Raw genomic sequence first — 23,183 nt, 5'->3', positions numbered from 1 at the left:
ATACAGAACATCAGATATGGGTCAGAACTCAGACTACATAATTTAAAATGCTAGAGATGGAAGTGCCTTAGCAATCATTTAGTCTAATCCTTTCATTTTATAGATGAGGATACTGAGGCCCAGAGAGGGCCTTGGGGATCCATCACTGTGGGCAGCAACTCTGGAAGGAAAAGATAGAAGGAAGTGATCAGATATTGTAACCGCCCCGCCCCCCCCCCCCAGCACTTCAGACCCCTCTACATACACCCCCATTTTCACAGCCCTGCCATTCTATGAGCTCTCTGGCTTCTCTGTTCACTCTAATCTGGTGTCATCCAGATAAGTGTGTTTGGAGGAGGGGGAAGGTATAGGGAGGCTGAAGACCCAGTGGTCCTGTCCCTCTGGAAGTCAGTACCTTTCGTTAAACTAATGCAGTCCAGTGGGGATGTACTTTGCTGAACACCAATTAAATATCTTTAGCCTTCTTGTGTTCTGCTGTGGTTAAGGTAGGGTAGGGGGTGGGGGACCAGACTAGGAGAGGAGCTGGGTGGGGTCTGACCTTGAGCAACTCCCACTGCCCTGGGTGGGGGGCACAGGACATATGCACAGGTTTTTGCTAGCTACAAGTATAGGAACCATGCAATCTAGGGTGGAATGGGGTCTAAGGGCTGTAGGAATTCAGAGGATGGAGAAATAGGCAAGATCTGAATGAGGTAGAATGGATGCAGGGCCTGGAAGAACAGGAAGGATTCGAATAGGGGGGAGTAGCAGGAGGAACAAAAGAGAATGGCAAGGCTTAAGACTTGCCAACACAGAACAGAGGAGGGAGGGACTCTGAGATGGCTTCTCCTGTTGAAGTCTTCAGTAGCCTTATTTCTGTGCCCAACAGTCAACCGTGAACTCATGTTGAAGGCCAGTAAGAACAAACGACTTGTGCTGAACAGCAACATGGAGAGAAATGTTGGCGTCCTGAGGCTCTATCCTGGGATTACTGCAGCCATGGTAGGCAAAGGCGCCGGGGCTTGGGATGGTGCCTGAATTTCTGGGATGATCAGGTCAAATCTCATTCAAATGAATTTTATTATTGGACTGCTTTCTTTCTTTCTTTTTTAAAGTGAGGCAGTTAGGGTTAAGTGACTTGCCCAGGGTCACACAGCTAGTAAGTGTTAAGTGTCTGAGGCTAGATTTGAACTCACGTCCTCCTGACTCCGGGGCTGGTGCTCTATCCACTGCACCACCTAGCTGCCCCAGACTGCTTTCTTTTAAGCAATTATAGACTATAGGATGTTAAGTGGAAGCCTGGCTTAGTGGATTTGAGAGTTCAGATCTCACTTTAGCCAATCTCCCATTGGCTGTGTGATCCTGGGTAAGTTACTTAACCTCTCAGTGTCTCAGAACTCTCTTAAAACTATAAGTTTGGAGGATGATTACCATCTACATTGAAGTTGGGTATTTCCTCACTAGGAGTTCTCTACCCTGATGAAATCAGAGTTTTGGTTTTAAAAAAGATGTCAGAGTTGGAAAAGACTTTGGAGTCATGCCCTACCCCTATTGAGTCTCAATCTCCTTTCTTACTAGATCTATTCCAAACCTTTTCTTCTCAGTAGGAAAAAAAAATGCTATTCTTAGAATAAGAGGCACTGAGGTTCAAATCTTGGCTCTGCTACTTTATTACCTGTGTGATCTCGGGCCAGTCATGTAACTTGTCTTGACCTCAGTTTGCTCATTTATAAAATAAGGGGGCTGGACTTGATGACTTCTAAGGTGGTTTCCAGAACATTTATGCTGCCTTCCTCCAACCTACACTTAAAACAGATGCTCCTGCTTCCCTGAAAAGATGCAGACCATTTGAGCCAAACTCTCTTCTCTATCATCCTCCATTCCCTAAAACTTCACAGCCTCACTATCCATCTTCTTCTCCTGTCCTTTGGCCATAGAAGAAGTGGTATCTCTCCTCCTCACTTGGCTGATCTGATTACTCTCTTCCCAGGTCCCACTTTCTCCCTTGCCAATCTCAGTCACCTCAGTAACTTCAGCTACTCCCTATGGACTAAAGCCGCCTCATCCATGTTTCCAGTCTGAACTCCAGACCTGCACTTCTAACTGTCTACAGGGCACCTTCACCTGGATGTCCCATGAGTCCCTTAACTGTTTCCCCAAAGCTGCTTCTCCTCTGATGTCAGGCATTGCTTCTGTTTGTGGTCCTTCCATTCACAACAGACTCATATGTTTGCAACTCTGAGATCATTGTTGTTGAATTGTTTCAGTCGTGTCTGACTCTCTGTGACCCCATTTGGGGTTTTCTTGGCAGAGATACTGCAGTGGTTTGCCATTTCCTTCTCTAGCTCATTTTATGGAAGAGGAACTGAGGCACAAAGGGTTAAATTGGATAGCTAGTGTCTGAGGCCTGATTTGAACTCAGATCCTTCTGATTCAAGGGCTGGCACTCTATCAACTGTGCCTCTTAGCTGCCCCAAACTCTGATTCTTTTCTCTACCTCATCTTTCCCATCAATTTCTTATACCCATGAGTTGTATCTCTTTAATTTCTCTCAAATCCACACCCTTCCCTCTATTCTCACCGCCACCACCCTGACAAAAGCTTTTGTCACCACCTACGTAGACTATTGCAATCATTTTCTGAAATGTCTTTCCACCCATATTTTCTCCTCTTTCCAATCCATCCTTCTTCCTGCTGTCAGAATAATCTTTCTTTACACATAAATTTGATCATATTACTTCTGCTCAAATCTCCAGTGGCTCCCTATTGCCTACAGAGTAAAATTTATACTCCTTTGTCCAGCATTTGACACCTTGCAATCTGGCACCAGCTTCGCTTTCCAACTTTGTCTTTTGTTATGTCCTTCCATATACTCCTATGTTCCAGTCAAACTTTACTATTTTCTACCTTCCTGATAGGCACCTTTGCTCATGTTCACTTCCTCAGGCCTTGCATGGCACTTCGTTTCATAATTCTCTGTTGTGTTTACTACATGATATTGTATATTAGAGTAATCTGTGGTTGTATCTTATTTTTATACTAAACTATAAGCTCTCTGAGGACATGGACCACTTCTCTTAAAATTTTTATTAAATGAATGAAAAAGTATTTCTTAAGCACTTACTATGTGCCAAGTATTTGGGATACAAATAGGCAAAGCTTGATAAGTATGGCTTGCAAAACCTCCCTGAAATTAAATAATTTATGCGCCCTAACTATGGCTCAAACTTAATTTGAAATAACTTAATTCCAGGCTAACAGCAAGATTTTTAAGTCCTAGGAACAGAGAGTTGGGGATTTCTATCCTTTTGGGCTTTGGTGCAGGATTTCAGTGTCTACCTTGAAGGTTAATTAGGATGTCCTTTTCACTAACTGAAGCATATTCCTGTAAGTGCTGACTAGCTGTGAAGTAACCTTGGGCAAGTCACTGATATGTCTAGGCTTAGATTTATATAAAAGGCAGAAGGGCCATGGAAAGGCTGCGGGGTCAGAGAATTGACTAACTGTGTGACCTTGGACAAGTCATTTAACCTCCCTGGGTCTCAGTTTCCCTAACTGTAAAATGAAAGCTTTGGACTAGAGGGTGTCTGAAGCCACTCCCACCTTTAACCTATGAGTTGCTTATTTCTGAAGATCTTTAATTAGAGGGTGTATGACCACTTGTCAGGAGGAGTATAGAAAGACTCTTTGGCTAGAGAGTTAGACCAGATATCCTCTAAACTCCCTTCTCGTGCCAGTATTTTAAGATTCCATGATTTTGACTCTTTGATCCCTAAAGTCACACACTGATTGCCAGGTGAACTAAAGCTTTGTATACAAGCAGACACATTTGACTTCATCTGGATAACAGATGCTTGTTGAAATGGAACTCGCGACTGCAATATGACTCAGGAAGGTTGTACCTCATTCCAAAGGAACAGAATAGATAAAGGGTATAGTCCAGTAACATTGTATGCAATGAATATATCAAGTCACCACATCGAAATCATGGATACATTGGAATTGTATGGGGAAATCCCACGAACCAGAGACAGAGGAAGCATTTGGGTGAAGACCAATGGAGGAAGAAATGGCTTAAGAAAAGGTTCCCTGGGCCTTAGTTTCTCACTGTAAAACGAGGGAGCTGGAATAGATGGCCTTGGAAGTCTTGTGTGGCTATAGAACTGTGATCTCATTTAAATGGTCTATGATATACTGATGGAGAAGTGAAATTATCTGGATATTTGCTAGTGTTCTCTCTCTGTCTCTGTGTCTCTGTCTCTGTCTCTGTCTCTGTCTCTGTCTCTGTCTCTGTTTCTTCCAAAAGCTAAGTAGCTAAAAATTTCTTGCTTTACCTTAAGTGTAATTTCATCTTTCTGAAAGTAGAGAGGAAGTTCCCTCTTGGACCTGATTCTAACCAACAAGGAAGAGCTAGCCTTTGAGGTAGAAATGATAGAAACTTTGTGGGGGCGGGACATGTTGATTCCATATTATAATTCATGATAAAGAAGGAGATGAAAACTGGGAATAGGATGACATGTAACATAGATTTTTGAAGAATAGATTTCAAAGCGTTCTAAGAAAGACTAGAGGGAGAAGTCTCTGATCTTCCTGAAGCATGTATTAAAGACAACAGACAACCTCCTGAGATTTATTCATCTGTACTGAAATGGTATGAAAAAATATTGCCATCAATTATGTTGTGTTGGACAAGAAACTGAAAACCATAAGGGCACAAGTTATATTTTCTTAACTGCTGCCCACTGAAGACAAGGACTGGAGAAGAACAAAATTAATTAGGGAAATGAACAGCTGGTTAAGAACATGATGTCTGGTAATGGGATTTGGATTTCTGGACCATGGCATAAAATGTATGGATGAGAGATTCCTGCCCAGAAGCAAACCTAACAAAGATAGGTAAGAATATATTTGTCAGGTGATTTGCAAATCTAATTCAAAGTTGCTTTTAAACTAAAAAGGATGGGGGAGGGAGAGAAAACTGTCTCTGTCTAATCTCCCATATTAGAAACCATAGAGAGTAGGTGAAATAAAGGCAAAAGAATAGCACTTGAGACACCCAGAAGTTCACAGAAGACAAAATCCAAGAAAGGAACCAGTAGGAAAACCCATGGTCTCAAATACAATGAACAAAATTTAGGCAACATGCAATGAACTAAAGGTCCTAATACAAAGAGGGGAATTTGACCTCATGGGTAATCACTAGGACTTTTCAACAAGTGAGAGCTAAATTCAGTAATGATAAATGTCAAGTCTTGCATTTGGGTACAAAAAATCAATTTCAGAAGCACTCTATGGGGAAGACATAGTTATAAGATAGTTTTTGTGAAAAAGATCTGAGGACTTTATGGGACTTGGAGCTCAATATGAGTCAGCAATGTGATATGGAAACCATAAAAGCTAATGCAGCCTTGGGCTGTATTAAGAGATGCATAACTTATAGGACTATGAAGATGACAATCCTTTTGGGAGACCTTATCTGGAATATTGTATTCAGATCTGGGCATTAAAGTTTGCGAAGGACATTGATAAACTAGTGAAGAGACTTAACATTCATATCATGAGGATCTAGGGGTGTTTAGCTTAGAGAAGAGAAGATTCAAGTCGAGTGGGAAATGGTATCTATGCTCAATATTTTTTCCTTTTAAAACAATTTAATTTTTCCAGTGAACAATAATCTATTTTTTTCTCCCTCCCACCATTGAAAAAGAAAAGAAAAATACATGTAACAAACACACATAGTCAAGCAAAATAAATTCTTGTGTTGGCCATGTTCAAAAAACATGTTTCAGTCTTCACCCTGAATTCATCACCTTTCTGTCAGGAGAGCTTGCTTGTCAACATGCCTTCATCACTGGTCTTCTGGAATCTTGATCGTTAATTTTGTTGACCTGAGTTCTTGAGTCTTTTACAATTATTTGTCTTGAAAATACTTTTACTATATAAATTGTTCATCTGATTCAATTCACTTCACTCTGGATCAGTTTATCCAGGCTTTCCTGGGTTTCTTTGAAACCATGCCTTTCTTCATTTTTTAACATTCATTTAAAAAAATTTTTTTAGGGGCAGCTAGGTGGCACAGTGGATAGAGCACCGGCCCTGAAGTTAGGAGGACCTGAGTTCAAATCTGACCTCAGACACTTGACACTTACTAGCTGTGTGACCTTGGGCAAGTCAGTTAACCCCAATTGCCTCACTAAAAAAAAAAAAAATTTTTTTTAGTTCTAAACTCTCTCCCACCTGCTCCCCACCCATTGAAATCACATAAAGTATACTACCCAGTATATATGTGAAGTCATGCAAAATATATTTCCATATTAACTGTCACCAAAAAACCCCCAACAAAAAAAACTCCCCTAAACCCACAAGAAAAATAAAGTGAAAATTATCTCAGTTTTAGAATTCATCAGTTCTTTCTCTCTGGAGGTGGATAGCATTTTTCATCATGAATCCTTTCTAATTGTTGTGGATCAATATATTGATTAAGATAGTTAAGTCTTTCACAGTTGATTATCCTCACAAATGTTGTTAATGTGTATGGTATTCTCCTGGCTCTGCTTCATTCTTCATCAGTTCATCCAAGTCCTCAGGTTTTTCTGAAACCATTCATTTCTTCATTTCTTACAGCCAGAAAGTATTCCATTACATTCAAATAACCATATTTTTTTTTCCCAATTCATTCCTCAATAGATAGGTAACCTCTCATTTTCCATTTTGTGGGTATTGCAAAAAGAGCTGCTATAGGAGCAGCTAGGTGGTGCAGTGGATAAAGCACAGGCCCTGGATTCAGGGCCTGAGTTCAAATCCGGCTTCAGACACTTGACCTTTACTAGCTGTGACTCTGGGCAAGTCACTTAACCCTCATTGCCCCACCAAAAAGAAAAAAAAAGAGCTGCTATAAATATTTTTTGTACATAGAGGAATTTCCCCCCTCTTTCTTTGGCCTATTTGGAGTATAATCCTAGCAGTGGTATCACTGGATCAATGTGCTCAAATATTTGAAGGACCATTATGTTAGACCTGTTCTGTTTGATCCCAGAGAACAGAACCAAGAGCAATGGGCAGAAGTCGCAAATTTAGACGTGAAGTAAGGAATAATATCTAAATTAGAACTGTCACAAAGTAGACTGACTTGCCTTGGGATGTGGCGAGTTCCCCATCCTTGGAGCCCTTTAAGTAGAGTCTGGATGACAACTTGGTAGAGACACGATAGTGGGAATTCCTTTGTTTTTTTGGGTAGGACTAAATGGCCTCTGAGAACCCTTCCAGTTCTTAAAGTCTGTGTGTGAATTGATAGAAGCACGTGTATTAAACATTTTTTTTGTTGTTGTTCTTTTTTTTTAGTGAAGCAATTGGGGTTAAGTGACTTGCCCAGGGTCACACAGCTAGTAAGTGTTAAGTGTCTGAGGCCAGATTTGAACTCAGGTACTCCTGACTCCAGGGCCGGTGCTCTAGCCACTGTGCCACCTAGCTGCCCCATATTAAACATTTGTAAACTAAATCAATCTAATAGGGATGGGTGACTGATACAAATTTACAGAGATGTCATTGACCAACTTAGGTTTTTAAAATATGTTTTGTTGTGAAGACTTTCATCTTTGCATCAGTTATTTCAGCCCCTCCTCCCCCAACCCCTGTCTTGTGACAAAGAAAATCCAATCTGGCAAAAACATTCAGTACACTGACCAGAGCTGACAATATATGTGGCATTCTACTCTAGCCATACCCCCACCTCTCTGCTTTGTGAGCGATATATTTTGCTGGTTCTTCTTCAGGACCTTCATTGCTTTTTCCAGACCAACTTATATTTTAAAAAGTCTTAAAGAAGATGGAAGAAAGGACAGGTAAGAGAAGATGAATATCAAGGCATACACAAGGGTAGTAGCATCAAATACAGGAAGGCTCAGAATGAGATGAGATTGACAATGGATGCTTAAAGACAAAAAGTAAAATGGAATGTATTGGGCGTATTTCAAAGGCTCTCCTGAGAAAAAGATGATTAAAAAAGTTAAACGTTCATTGTTCAGGGTAGATGGGACAGTAATAGTGAATATCGGGGAAGAAGGCAGAACTACTCAATACTCATTTTGCTTGTTTATTTTCTTAATTTGAAAAAAAAAAGGACCTACTTCTCAGTTTGGAAAGACAATAAAGGTTATGTGGTACAGATGAAAGACTGATTTCATTGGTATAGGGAGCTCTCAGTAGGATACTTCCTCTGTCAAAGAAGATTGGCACCTTCTTTGCAGCATAAAGTCATAGAGAGCCACCTGGTACACTGAGAAGTTAAGCCACTTGCTGGATCACACAGCCAGTATGTGTCAGAGGCAGGACTTTAAACCCCATTCTTTTTCTTTTCTGGTGAGAATTCTGTTTGGATCATAACAGAACAAAAAAGTCTAATAGTGAATTGAAACCCAAGATAAGCAAGGGAGATAAAAAAAAAATGAATTCCAGTGACAAGGCTGAGTGAGCTAAGCCCCAGGGTGCTGAAAGAACTGGCAGATGTAATTGCTGGGCAGTTGAATCTTTGAAAGACTGTGTAGAAAGGAGTAGGTGTCATAGGAATGAAGAAATGTATGGGAGATAATTTCCCCAAAAGAATGGGTGAGAATTGAGTAAGCCAAGTGTGCTTGGCTTCAAGCCTTGGTAAAATTCTAGAACTATTTTAAAAGTAACAGTTGGGGGCAGCTAGGTGGCGCAATGGATAAAGCACCGGCCCTGGAGTCAGGAGGACCTGAGTTCAAATCCGACCTCATGGGGCAGCTAGGTGATGCAGTGGATAGAGCACCGGCCATGGAATCAAGAGTACCTGAATTCAAATCTGGCCTCAGACTCTTAACACTTACTAGCTGTATGGCCCTGGGCAAGTCACTTAACCCCAATTGCCTCACTTAAAAAAAAAATCCGGCCTCAGACACTTGACACTTACTAGCTGTGTGACCCTGGGCAAGTCACTTAACCCTCATTGTCCTTCCCCCCCCCAAAAAAGAAAAAAGTAACAATGACCATCTCAGAAAATAAGCTATGGGGACAAAGACCAGCATGGCTTTATGAAGAGCACAGCAGGCTGAGCTCATGTCCTTTTATTGTAACAGTTGCCACACTGGCAGGACAGTGCCACTAACTGAGTTTAGCTAACAAAGCATTTGACAGAGTTGCATGCTGACCCTGCATATGACATAAGAGGTGATCTCGATGGTGCCACATACAGTTGGGTGGTTTTAGAGCTGCTCAGTTGACTGGACTGGAAGAGTTGTCCTCAGTGTTTCATTATCATCTAGAAAAAAAGTGCTCTAGTGCAGTTCCCCAGGGATCTGAGCTTGGCCTTGGGCTACTGTTTAATCATTTTATTAGTGACTTGGAGCAAGGCATGGCTGGGATGCCTGTCAAATATGTAGATAGTACAAAGCTGGGAGGGAGCGCTGACACTGGGTGACAGTCAGGATCCAAAAGGAAATTGGAAGGCGAGAGTGAGTGTTGGGTTCAATCTAATGAAATGGAAACCAACAGAGTTAAACACAAGGTCCGCCATGTGAGTTTTTAAAAATTCAAGGTCACTAGGACAATAAAAGTGTGCCACATCCACATGGGGAAAGATCTGGGGAATTTGGCAGATGACAAGCTTGTTGTGGCTGCAAATGATTGGAGATTAGGCCCATTAATAGGGACAGGGTGTTCATATGGATTGCTGGGCTCCCCCCCTGGTTCAGCCTACATCCAGAGTACTGCATGGGGCCTGGGTGCTTTTCTTTTTTGTGTGTGTGGTTTTTGTTTTGTTTTTTGTTTTTTGATGAGGTAATTGGGGTTAAGTGACTTGCCCAGGGTCACACAACTAGTAAGTGTCAAGTGTCTGAGGCTGGATTTGAACTCAGGTTGTCCTCCTGAATCCAGGGCTGTTGCTCTATCCACTGCGCCACCTAGCTGCCCTGGTGCTATTCTTTAGGACTGTGACAAGCAGGAGCATGCTGGGAGGAGGGCAGCTAGTAGTATGGAGAAGGGGCTAGAGAACATTCAGATCTATTCAATCCAACAGGCAGTTAGTGAAGATTGGTGGAAGGAGCTGGCGGTGTTTCACCTGGAGAAGACTTTGGGGGAACACGAGAGCTGTCTTCAAGTTTTTATTTCTGTTTCTTTTTTTTCCTTTCTGTGGGGCAATGAGGGTTAAGTGACTTACCCAGGGTCACACAGCTAGTAAGTGTCAAGTGTCTGAGGTCGGATTTGAACTCAGGTCCTCCTGAATCCAGGGCCAGTGCTTTGTCCATAGCACCACCGAGCTGCCCCCGAGGTCAGGATTTCTTAGCCCAGGGTGACGAACTTGATTTTTAAAATGATTTGCTCATTGCATTTCAGTATAAATTGGTTTGCAATCCTATATGTTTTATTTGATTACACATTGAAAAACATAATTCTGGAAAAAGATCCATAGGCTTTGTTAGACTAAGGGGTCCAAGACACAAAAAGGGTAAAGAATCCCAGAACACGGAATAATCGAAGTAGGAGGGACCTAAGAGTTCATCAAGGTCAACTGTTTGCTTTCCACACTTTCTAGGAGCAAAACCACCATCCAGGTGGCTTGCCATCAATGAAATCCTATTTCTCAGGTGAAAAATAAAAGTCTACTTCTGGCTCCTTAATTAAATATATTGTCCCTGGAATGTGATGCTTCCTGAGGTTCGAGTGGGCTAAGGGATTAAAAGGAATGTTTATTGGGGCTGGCAGCTCTGACCACCCAGGCGAGAGGCCTGGGCTCTCCAGAGGCCAACCTAGGGAGCTCGCACTGTTCTGCTGATGAATAATTCTGTGTTCCTACGTGTGGATTTATGGCTCATAAAAATATGTGCTGTCAGACAGAGCCTTGCAGAGCTTATCTGAGGTCGTTCAGCAGCAGTGGGCCTGGCCCCCTCCAGGTTATTTTAATCACTGGGTTTTGCCGGGGGAGTGAGGACTCCTGTTCTCAAAGGAGATAGCAGTTTATAAATATGTCACCCCGGGAGCTGATGAGTTTAACAAACAGGGACACAAGGGTGAATGATCATAGACGTCGAACCGGGAGGGTGCTTGGAGGTCACCGAGCCCAATTCCTGCAATTTGGAGATGGGGAAGCAAAGGCCCAGCAAGGAAAAGTGACTCGTTTAATGTCACACAGGTAGCAAAACCAGTGGCAGAGACATGGTTGAAACCCAGGTCTTCCGACTTCAAATCCAACGCTTGCTCTTCTCAGCAGTGCTCTCCACTGTCTTGGCCTAGAGAACCAAGGGCATTTGAAAGAAGGAAACTTGTATCTTCCTGTGAGGAGGCAGCACAGAACAGTGGAGAAAAACGGGTCTTAGCATCAGGAGATGCATGTTTGTGTACTGACTCTCATGCTTACTCGCTATGTGATTCTGGATGAGTAACTTCCCTCAGCTTTTTATCTATAAAATGGAGGTAAAGTAATCAAGCGATCAATCAGCAAGCCTAGTAATGGCCAACCTATCTCACAGGGCTATTATGAGGAAAGCACTTTGTGAGATTTTAAAATTCTTTGATAATATGAGCTTTTCCTTTTAAAAAAAAAAATAATGAGGGTTGTAGGTCTGTAGACCACCATGGATCCCCGAAGTCCTTGATGCAGGCTCTCCCATCCACAGGAGAGATCATAGGTCAGTAGCAGTAAAATGCTTCTCTTTCTTGGTTGGAGCCAGGGCTGGAAGAGGTTCAGAGTATACTCTGAAGGTATTCTGCTTTGGCTTAATGGACTGAGTGTGTTGGACTTTGGAGTTAGGAAGATCCAGTCTTGGCCATTTACTAGGTAATAATCCTAGGCAAGTCACCTACCCCTAGCCTCCTTTCACGTCTGAAATGAGATGGTATCCTCAACTCATAGCACAGTGCTTGGTGCATAGTGGGTGCTTAATAAATGTCTGACTGTCTCCAAGGTTGTTCCTCTTTACTACTCCTACTCCACTCTGCTTCTCATTATAGTATTCGTTAATTAATAATAGTATTTAAATACTTCAAGGCTTTGTAATTTCCTGAGTGTGAGCCCTTCTTCCATGAGGATGGATTACAGCCCACCTAGCTTCACTTTTAGTAAAGTCGCTGTCCCTTTTCTCCCTTTATTCCCAGCCCCAATCCTTCTCTGTATAGCCAGCTCTCTGGTATTGAGCCTCCTTGCCTGAGTTAGGCTGGTCCTTAAATGACAGGAGCTGGACTAGAACTCAGAACCGGACTCATTTGGACTGGACTTCTTTGAGCTTGTAATCTATTGGCATAGCACATTGCAGAGTCTAGGGTCCCCTTCATGCCATATGAGCCAGAGGACAACTTTAGTGGAGAATCATTGCCCCATGAATATGTGATCATCTCAGTGAGGGTACTTCTTTCAGCTATATTTGGTCTTCATGCATGATCTTTCCCAGCTGGTCAACTCAGAGCATGTAATCTTTCAGTAGTTTGTTCTCTTTCTCTCTCTCTCTCTCTCTCTCTCTCTCTCTCTCTCTCTCTCTCTCCCTGTTGTGACTTGCTCAGGGTCATACAACTAGTAAGTGTCTGAAGCTGGATTTGAACACTGGTGCTCTATCCCTTGTGCCACCTAGCTGCCTCTCACTAATTCTCTTGACATTTAATGGATACTGGAGGAGCCTAGTACTTCTTGTTACCTATCCTGCTAGCCCATCTTTTAAAAAGTAATCATACTGGGGGCAACTAGGTGGCGCAGTGGATAAAACACCGGCCCTGGATTCAGGAGGACCTGAGCTCAAATCCGGCCTCAGACACTTGACACTTACTAGCTGTGTGACCCTGGGCAAATCACTTAATCCCCATTGTCCTGCAAAAAAAAAAAAGTAATAATACTGCATTAATATTGGGTTTTTTTGTTTTTTGCAGGGCAATGGGGATTAAGTGATTTGCCCAGGGTCACACAGCTAGTAAGTGTCAAGAGTCTGAGGCCTGATTTGAACTCAGGTCCTGCTGAATTCAGGACCGGTGCTTTATCCACTGCGCCACCTACCTGCCCCAATACTGCATTAATATCGAAAGACTGTGTGCTGTAGTGGGTAGAGAGCGGGCCTTAGAGTTAGGGAGCCCTGGGTTCAAGTCCTGCTTCTGACACATATTGGCTGGGTGATCCTGGGCAAAAGATTTAACTTCTCAGGGCACCAGGCAATTTAAGACTAAATTCTATAGAAGGGGCTGATCTACATAGGTTAAAGGTATGTTCTTACTGGGAATTCCTTATACTGATTAATATATATACACACATATACACATATACATACATATACACATGCACAAATGTATAGATATATGTATACTGATGAGCTCACAATCTGGCCTATACATATATATGTGTATATGTATATTTGTATATACATGTTTATCCATATTTGCATATACATGTGTGCCCATGTAGGCATACATGAAAACAAACACAGGCACATGTATGTCTATATAGGCCAGATTGTGAGTTCATCAGTATAAGGAATTCCTAGCAACTGTATATGCATATGTATATATGTTTGTGTGTGTGTGTATATATATATGTGAATATTATATCAAGGATGCCTTAAAAGTACTATGTAAATGTGTCTATCTTTATCTTATTTAATGGATATTTTTGGTTTTTTATCATCTTATTTTATGAATATATCCATCCCACTTCCCCTATGTAGTGAGCCATCTCTTGTAAGCATGATTAAAAGAGAGAGAAAAAAAAAATTCAGCAAAACAATTCATCAATTATTCCTGATAGTATTTGCAGTAATCAAGACCTGTAGTCCCCTACCTCAGCAAAGAAAAGAGTGAGGGAATTTTTTCAACTCGTCTTCAGGCCCCAGCTTGGCCATCATAATAACATGTGTAGCTTTTTTTTTTTTGCTTTTTTTTTTGTGAGGCAATTGGGGTTAAGTGACTTGCCCAGGGTTACACAGCTAGCAAGTGTCAAGTGTCTGAGGCTGGATTTGAACTCGGGTCCTCCTGAATCCAGGACCAGTGCTCTATCTACTGCGCCATCTAGCTGCCTCCATGTGTAGCTTTTTAAAGCAATTTAATTTTTGTATCCATTCTCTCACTGGTCCTTACAACAGTGCCATGAGGGAGGCAGGACAGGTATCATTACCATTTATCATCAACATCATCTTTATTCCCATTTTATGAAGGAGGAAACTGAGATCCAGTGAGGGAAAGTGAGTGGGTTGTGCCAAGTTATACAGCATATTGGTGACCAGGGTGAACATGTGGTCTCCTGACTCTTAGCCTCGGCCCCTTCACATTAGACCACATTGTTAGTTTGACTCTTTTGTCTTTGGTATTCTTCACTGCTCATGCTGTCCTCTCTCTTGGTAGGTGAGGGCCTTCCTGCAGCCCCCCACGAAGGGGGTGGTGATGGAGACTTTTGGCACAGGCAATGGACCCACCAACCCTGATCTGCTTTGGGAGCTGAAGAAGGCCACAGAACGGGGAATGGTCATCGTCAACTGTACCCACTGCTTACAGGGAGCTGTGACCTCTGACTATGCAGCTGGCTTGGTGAGGGTGGGTTAGGATGGGGGTAGAGCCAAGACTGATTGCATATGATCTTGTGCCCAGAACCATGCTTTGGGGACTGGCCAGTTGGCTTAGAAATATTTCCTATGAATCTGAAGTCAAATTATGCTCAGGAAAGGATCAATTGCTATGCTCACGGAATTCCAGAATGGGAAGGTCTCTTAGAACATAGAACATTAGAACTTTTTTTTTAAGCAAAAGGTAAGTGTTTATTACAGTATAAAGAGGAAGATAGGGTGTACAGTGAGACAGTCTAGAAGCTTTCTATTCATTCACTATGTTGGCAACAAAGGCTTGACTATGAATGTTGAAGTTACTTAGCGCTAAACTTTTTTTTTTTAACATCCATCCATTTACCATTTAGAACAGAAAACATAGATTATCAGATCTAAAAGGGAATTTAGGGACCCATTTTATAGATGAGGAAACTGAGAGCCAGGGAGGAGGAAAGAGCCTTGAGTGAGGTTACAATGTGTTACTGGTAAGGTTAGGATTAGACTTGGTTGTCTGACTCAGTCCATGGCTTTTCCTGACACATCACTCATTCTCTTATTCCTTACTTATTTCTTGCCTCCCCCACCCCCACCCCCATAACTTTTTCCTTTCTTTTTCCTTCTTTCTCAATAACATAGAACCCTCACATTCCCAGTTTGGAGTTAGACTGAATGAAGTGTGCTTAACAGTTTCTCTAACATGGCCAGAGATTGGGTGGTGGTTTTCTATTTCAGCAATGGTTGCATTAGCCATTTGGACTCTGAGCTTAGCCACAGAAAGTTTTTAGGGGTAGGAGGTGGGGAAGCGGGTTGGTACCAGTCTTAGGGACCAGGAAAGAGCATGGGATGTCTTTCTAGCCTCATCTCTCCTTGTTCTCTATAGGCTTTATCAGGTATTGGCATCATCTCTGGGTCTGATATGACATCTGAGGCAGCCCTGGCCAAGCTCTCCTATGTGTTGGGTCGGGATGACCTCAGCCTGGAGGACAAGAACAAGGTAAATATCCTGTTGGCCTACGGGCTCCCTTATGTGTGTGTGTGTGTGTGTGTGTGTATGTACACCTGTGTTCGAGAGTCTATGTGTGAATGAATTTGAGTAGGCTGGTGTCCATATGGATTTGTGAATGGATATGTAACAACTTTTTTTGGGGGGGAGGGGCAGGGCAATAATGGTTAAGTGACTTGCCCAGGGTCATATAGCTAGTAAGTGTCAAGTGGCTGAGGCTAGATTTGAACTCAGGTCCTCCTGAATCTAGGGCCGGTGCTTTATCCACTGTGCCATTTAGCTATGCACAAATATGTAGGAGTCCTTTTTGGGGGGGGGGGCGGGCAGGGCAGTGAGGGTTAAGTGACTTGCCCAGGGTCACACAGCTAGTTAAGTGTCAAGTGTTACACATGAATATGTAACTGAATATGAGAAACCTACCCAGGCCAAAAAGCAGAAGTTCTCATAAGGGATCTCAGAGGTCATCCAGTTCAACCTAAATCTATAACAACTGGTCATTTGGCCTATATTTGGATAATATAGTCCACTTTGCTATATCTCTAATGATTCAAAAGTTTTCCTTTATGATGAGGTTAAAAATGCCTATTATAAGGATTAATGTTATTGTGTGTGTGTGTGTGTATGTGTATATATATATATATATAAAACCTATATCAGATTACCTGCTCTCTAGGGGAGGGGGGAGGGAGGGAGAAAAATCTGAAATTGGAAAGCTTGTATAAACAAAAGTTGAGAACTATCTTTACATGTAATAGAAAAAAAAAAATTAAAAAAAAATGCCTATTATAGGGGCAGCTAGGTGGCGCAGTGGATAGAGCACCGGCCTTGGATTCAGAAGGACCTGAGTTCGGATCTGGCCTCAGACACTTGAGATTTACTAGCTGTGTGACCCTGGGCAAGTCACTTAACCCCAATTGCCCTACAAAAAAAAATGCCTATTATACCACCCACCCATTGTTTTTAGTTCTTCTCTCTGAGGTCAATTTTCTACTAGTCAGTCAACAGGCATTGTATTAGTGCTTACTGTGTGCTAGGCTCTATCTACGATGTGTTTGGGGGGGGTCTGTCTGTCTGTAATTCTTCTTTTGTTTCTGTTATGTCTGTGTATTTGTGAATATGTGTGTTTTGTATAGTCTCTATATGTGTATTTCTAGGCAGAAGTTCTTGGGTATAGGAGGATAGGTAGTAGTAACCACTTGAGCTAAACCTTGAAGGAAGACAGAGGTTCTATTAGGCCCAAAGGAAGAGGGAATATATTCCTGACATGGAGGAAAACCTGTGGAAATGCAAGGAGACTGGAGATGTAATTTCTAGATTTTGGTGGTATTCAAGTCCAATAGGAACCAATGATTTTTCCTGCCAGTCAAATAACTTAGCACAACCATGGTCATTCTCATGGAATCCAGAGTGAGTGAGGTGATAATCTTGCTGTTCTCTCCCCTGGTCAGATCACATCTGGTATGTTGTGCCCAGTTCTGAACGCAATATTTTAGGGAAGGACGTTTGCTGGGAAGGTTATAGATAATGCCAAGTCAGACACTGGTTGATGGATCTAGGAATGTTTCGCTTAGAGAAGAGAAAGTTTGGCAGCCAGGGATGGAGGGCAGAAAAGCATTGTTGTCTGTAAGTATCTGAAAGGATATCTTGTGAAGAAGGATTATATTTATTCTTCTTGATTTCTGAGGGCAGAACCAGGACCATGGGTTGTCTCAAGAGCAAATTTCAGCTAGGTGTAAGGACAACTCTAACAGTTAGAACTATCCAAAAGTGGAATAAGCTGAACTGCTTCTGGAGACAAATGACTCCCCTCACTGTAGGTCTTCAAGGTAACTCTCACTGGAGTCTTGGAGGAGTGTGATTCCTGTTCAGGCCTGGGGTGGATGAGAAATCCTCTGATTCTAGGAAACATTTCCTCCTCTTCCAGCTTCTGACCAAGAACTTGAGGGGGGAGATGACCCCCCTGCCTGAAGATGTCCAGGTCTCACTTCGGGACAGCAAGTTTGTCCAGCTTATTGCTAACCTTCTCTACCTGAACTGCAGTCAGGTGAGTGCTCATCTGTGACTGGTCCCCACAGCTTTGTGGAAGCCGGGGACCTTACTGATTGTGCTGTCTTACTGACACTCCTAGGAAGTGATCAGCTCTGTCACTCTAGGGAAGAAACAACTCTCCTCTCCATCAGGTAGAATTGGCATTTAACTATTCTGGTTATAGGAACAATTCATGGTTACTTTGTCATGTTAAAAAAAACACAACAGATGTGGAAAATTGTTTTGGGCGACTGTGAAGGGCTGAACCAGGTTTGGTTCTCAGTTCTTCCACCTATTAGATGTGTGATGGTGGGAAAATCTTTTCCCTTTTTGAACCTACAGTTTCTTCATCTGTAAAATGGGAACAATTCTCACTACTTACCTCATTGTTGTTATGAGGCTCTGATAAGAGAACCTTGCCTTGAGGAACCTTAAAGTGTTATGTTATTTTTCTAGAATGTAAGCTCCCTGAGATTATATACTTTTTTTTTTTTATGAATTTCGTATCTAACACCCAGCTCAGTGCTTTGCATGCAGTTAGCACTTAATAGATGCTTGCTGAATGAAATCAAATTGAATTAATAGGATTTTAGAGTTGGAAGAGATTTTGGGAAGAATCTATATTAACCTCCTCACTCTATAGACGAGGAAACTGAGGCCCAGAGACTTACCCAAGGTCACATTATCAAGTTAGTGAGAAGGGAAGAAAGCTCACATCTCCAACTCATGGCTTAATTAAAAAACAATCAAACTAAATTTTAAAATAAGCTAACAAAAGAATATGGTTCCTCTGAATGTCTTATCCTTGGGAAAGTTCTAGCCGAGGCTAAAAGATCATTTCGCAGGAAGGCTGGGAAAGGGATTTCTGCCCTGAGATTATGGGATGAAGACTTGCTTCCATTCATGGTAGAGCAGATGAAGGGGACAAGTTGGAATCCTGTGGCCCAAATGGATCTAATCTCACTCAGACAGATGAGAATCTTTCAATAGTTCAGGTGCCTTGGTGTGAGAAGACACAAGTCATTCTGTATTTCCTCACCTTTAGTATCTTTTTCCCCCCTTCAAAAATAAATGGCTTTTTGATGCTTCCCCACTCCCCTACCCTTATCTTACAGTACTTTTCACTCCTACTATAGAATTCTTCCTCCCTTATAACACAGAACAGTTAAACAAAACAAATCAACACACTGGCCATTCCTGACCAAGTCTGTCTCATTCTATACCTGTAATTGGCCACCTTTCTACCAGGGTGTGGGAGGCCTGCTTTATTACCGCCATCCAATCCTTTGAAATCAGAATTGTTCATGGCATGGCTCAGGGGCTGGTGGTGGGTTTTTTGTTTTATTTTTATGGAAATAATTTGTTTTCACATCACTTTAACTTTTCTCAACATATCTCTCTCCTTCCCTCCCCCACCTCTCTAGCCATCCTTTGTGCTACCTAGAGGCAGCTAGGTGGGTTCAAGTGTGGCTTCAGACACTTAGTAGTTGTGTGACCTTGAGCTGGTCCATTAACCTTTGTTTGCCTTAGTTTTCTCGACTATAAAATGGGTTTAACAGTAGCACCTACCTTGCAGGGTTGTTGTGAAGATTAAATGAGATAATATTTGTAAAGCACTTAGCACAGTACCTGGCACATAGTCAGGGCTGTATAAATTCTCATCCCCTCCCCCTGCTCCCCAACACCTTTGTAACAAAGAATAAAAAATAAAGGGAAAAACTGCTCAGCAAAACTATTGGAAACATCTAATGTCTTTATACTTTTGTGGTCATAGTGTAAGTCCTCTTAGTTTTTTGCTCATTTCACTCTGGGTCAGTTCATACAAGTCTTCCCAAATTGTACCGAATTCTTCATTTCTTACCATGCAGTGATATTCCATTCCATGGTTTGTTCAGCCATTTCTATAGACGATGGATATCCACTTGGTTTCCAGATTTTTGCTCTTGCAAAGACTACTTGCATACATGGAATCTTTCTTTCACTCTTTTTCCTTCCTTGGCATAGAAGCCCTAATTCAGTTTCCCAACTGAACCAGTTTCCTGAATTGATGGGAGATGCATAGTGAGCTAATCCTTAAAAAGAATTTTAGGATGTCTGAGCTGGAAGTGACCTTAAAGATTACCTAGTCTGGATCCCTGCAAGGTTTGTGTTGATTTAGAAAACCACAAATGAACATTATCTATGTGATATTATATTTTTACTTCTTTTGTTAAACATTTCTCAATTGTGCTTTAATCCGATTTGGATTAAAACTCATGAGTTTTATGGGCCTTGAGTTTGACACCTGTGATTTAGTCCAATTTCCTTGTATTACAGATGAGGAAAATAAATCCCATTGTGGGAATGAGGGGAGACTTGCTTTAAGTCATATAATGAGTCAATGATAGAACTGGGATTAGAATTCAGGCATTTGAATTCTCCTTGGGATACATACATACCCCAAGGCTCATCTCACTGTTCCCACCCTACCTGGACAGAGAAAATGGACCTGGGGATTTAGAGCAAGCAGTCCTTAATCCTCTGGATTGTTGGCTCAGTCTTCCACCCCATTTTTCCTGGGTGGATAAGACTCTTGCCACTGAGCTTTCCTGTATTTTCCCCTTTTGGGTGATGAATGAATGAATGACAAAAGCATCAGGAAGTGATTACTCAGATGTGAATACTGCTGAGTACTGGGGATACAAATGGGAAATGACAAACCCAGATCACATTCTGAAAAAAGGAGACAAACACATTTTGGTAATATGGCCATTTCTAGATGGAACACTCAGGATCAAAGGAAGGAGGACTTCTCTGGAAAGCACACTGGCTTTGGGATCAGAGGGCCTAAATGTTACCACTTAGCACTTCCGTGTCATTAGGCAAATCACTTATCCTTCCTGGGCCATCATTTACTCATCTGTAAAACGAAACATTGGTCTAGTTCACTCTAGCACTCAGAGGTGACCTTCTGGTTCTACATCTCGGATCCTTTTATGGATGAATGTATGTATTACCAAGAACATCTTGACAAAATTAATCGATATAGATTCTCTGCAGTTGCTGCTCTGGAAACCTTGCAATTAAGAATCATTTCATTCTTCGTTTCTGAATCCCTAGCACCTAGCATGGTACCTGATGTAGGTGTTTCATAAATGCTTTTTGATACTCTTCCCCCAATTTATTTGTTCATATATACAAAGTGTCCCTAAAAATCTTTGTACCACGGGGTGGGGGGACTGCCAGCAAGGGCTCCCTCATTGTGGTGTTAATTGATGCTTGCCTGTGGTAGATTGGCAGATGAAAGGTGCCATTGATGTCCACTGTGTTATTATGGCTTTGGTTATTAGCTACTCTTTAATAGAGAGTGGGACTCATGATGCTTTCATTACCTTTATAATCAAGGCTGGGTTATGGGAGCTTATTGCAGGTGGCTGATGATGGTGAGTGGGCAAGGACCTGTGCCCGTCTGTCTTATGGCTTCTCATTTCATTTGTTGGCCCCAACATTCCCACAGCAGGATCTAAGATGTGGCCATTCAAGTCTCTGACCACAGCATCCCAGAACCACAGAATGTCACAGTTGAAAGGCACCTCCAAGGCCATCTCAACCAGTTCCACCCATAACTGAAAAAAACTCCTCCTTCTGATGACTGGGCATCCAGCCTCCGTTTGCGGCCCCCTGGAAGGGGAATTCTGCTGCCTCCTGAGGCAGCCCATCCAGCTTTGGGATGGTTCTAACACTTTGGAAGTTTTTCCTGACATCAAGCCTCCGTTTACCCCTTTGCAACTTTGAACCATTGCTATTAGTTCTGTTCTCTGTGATCAAGCAAAACTGATCTGGACCCTCTTCCACTGGTCAGCCTTTCAAATCATTCTCAGGGCTGTCATATTCCTTCTTAGTCCTGATTGTTCTAGACAAAACATCCCCTAGCCTTTCTGTTGATTCTCTCTCTCTCCCCTCCTGCCCCGCCCCCCGCCTTTTTTTTTTTTTTTGGTGGGGCAATGAGAATTAAGTGACTTGCCCAGGGTCACACAGCTAGTAAGTGTCAAGTGTCTGAGGCTGGATTTGAACTCAGGTCCTCCTGAATCCAGGGCCAGTGGTTTATCTACTGTGTCACATAGCTGCCCCTTTTCTGTTGATTCTCATATAGTATATGCTTGATGGAGACTCTTCACTATTCTTGTTGTATCTGGGGCTTTGAGGAGCCTTGGGAATAGCACGTGGGATGGTTGGTGGTATGGGCTCTTGTTATCATTATTACTTAAAGAGAAGCATCATAACATAGGAGAAAATACTCTGGATGTGGGATCCAGAAGACCAGGGTTGGAATTCTAGACCCTCCACTTTCTAACCATAGCAAGTTTGGGCAAGTCACCTAACTCCTCCGAGCCTCAGTTTCCCTATCTGTAATAAAAGGATAATGAAAATAACATGAGGGGGCAGCTAGGTGGTGCAGTGGATAAAGCACCAGTCCTGGATTCAGGAGGATGATCTGACTTCAAATCCGGCCTCAGACCCTTGACACTTACTAGCTGTGTGATCCTGGGCAAGTCACTTAACCCTCATTGCCACAGAAAAAAGAAAAAAGAAAAAAAAAGAAAAGAAAAGAACTCGCACAAAACAAAAGCAAACATATTATAATAGGGATATGTAGTTATAGGTATAATCCCCTTTTTTTCTGTTCTATTCTCTATGTGGAAAAACATCTTGTTTGGTGTTGTCAAAATCAAAATAAATAAAATTTTAAAATGTTGTTGGACATCGTGTTGTTTGTACTCAAGGAGTTGTCATGAGAAAAGTGCCAAGGACCCTTAAAGCATGAAAGGAGTGGGAGTCATTTTGCTTTACAGTTTACAAACTTCTTTACTTTTACTGTCTCATTTGGGCCTCTCAGTGGACCCATGAGTTGGCCCATATAGGGAAGCAATGTCTTGACCACTGGGCCTTCCAACTCTGGAGTCCATGCTCTTTTTCTTGGGAATGCCAGAGCTTAAGGGACCAGAGAGCTCCTCTAGTTCAGCCCTCTCACGTTGCAGAGGGAGAAACTGAGGTCCAGAGAGAGGGAGAGTCTTTCCTAAGATCACTGAGTGAGGCAGTGCCAGGGATGAGATTCAGACAGAGGTCTCCTGATTTCACGTGCATTGTCTTCCCACTGTGTACTGCACTGTCTTCTTGTCTTTTTGCTTTTTAGGGGTGGGGGCTGGTGGAAGGGATGCTGAGCAGTGACTTGGGTTGCAGTAATCTTTTTGTTCCTAGGACCTTGATGCTGTGAGAGACTCCCTGACTCCTACCTTGGCTTGTGCTGCAGCCCGAATGGGGGACTTAGAGGCCCTGGATGCCATCATAGAACTGGTGAGCCTGCCCTTTGGTCTTCAGCTTTCATTCACTTTCTGTTCATATGGAAAGGTTCTCTCAGGAACTGAGAGGCATAAGAGGGTGCCCCGGAAAGGGTGTGAGAGAGCATCTGGTTTGAACTCTTTTCTTATGTAATGAAACAAAGGCTCAAGGAAGGAAGGAGACTTGTTCAAAGTCACACAGCAAATCAGAAGTAGAGCGAGGACTAGGCCCAGGCCAGGGGTTTTCTCAGTGGTTCACTGGGAAACCATTGTCATCAATACACATGAATTAAGACCCTGGGATCGATCAATTCAGTCCTTCAAAGACTT

General features: G+C 42.3%; 1 protein-coding gene across 5 annotated transcripts in view; it reads left to right on the top strand.

Annotated features, from left to right (window-relative positions):
• The window catches only part of ASPG (asparaginase), a 140,827-nt gene that overhangs the window by 60,657 nt on the left and 56,987 nt on the right, over positions 1-23,183 (top strand). For all 5 annotated transcript variants that reach the window (XM_043989650.1, XM_043989649.1, XM_043989648.1 and 2 more), the window contains exons 7-11: positions 869-981; positions 14,308-14,490; positions 15,385-15,498; positions 17,432-17,551; positions 22,774-22,869. In XM_043989650.1, the coding sequence (XP_043845585.1) occupies positions 869-981; positions 14,308-14,490; positions 15,385-15,498; positions 17,432-17,551; positions 22,774-22,869 (626 nt within the window). The remainder of the gene's footprint in view (positions 1-868; positions 982-14,307; positions 14,491-15,384; positions 15,499-17,431; positions 17,552-22,773; positions 22,870-23,183) is intronic.

This window comes from Dromiciops gliroides, chromosome 2, assembly GCF_019393635.1.
Source record: "Dromiciops gliroides isolate mDroGli1 chromosome 2, mDroGli1.pri, whole genome shotgun sequence".
Taxonomy (NCBI): Eukaryota; Metazoa; Chordata; class Mammalia; order Microbiotheria; family Microbiotheriidae; genus Dromiciops; species Dromiciops gliroides.
This window is presented reverse-complemented; position numbering and strand designations above follow the sequence as displayed.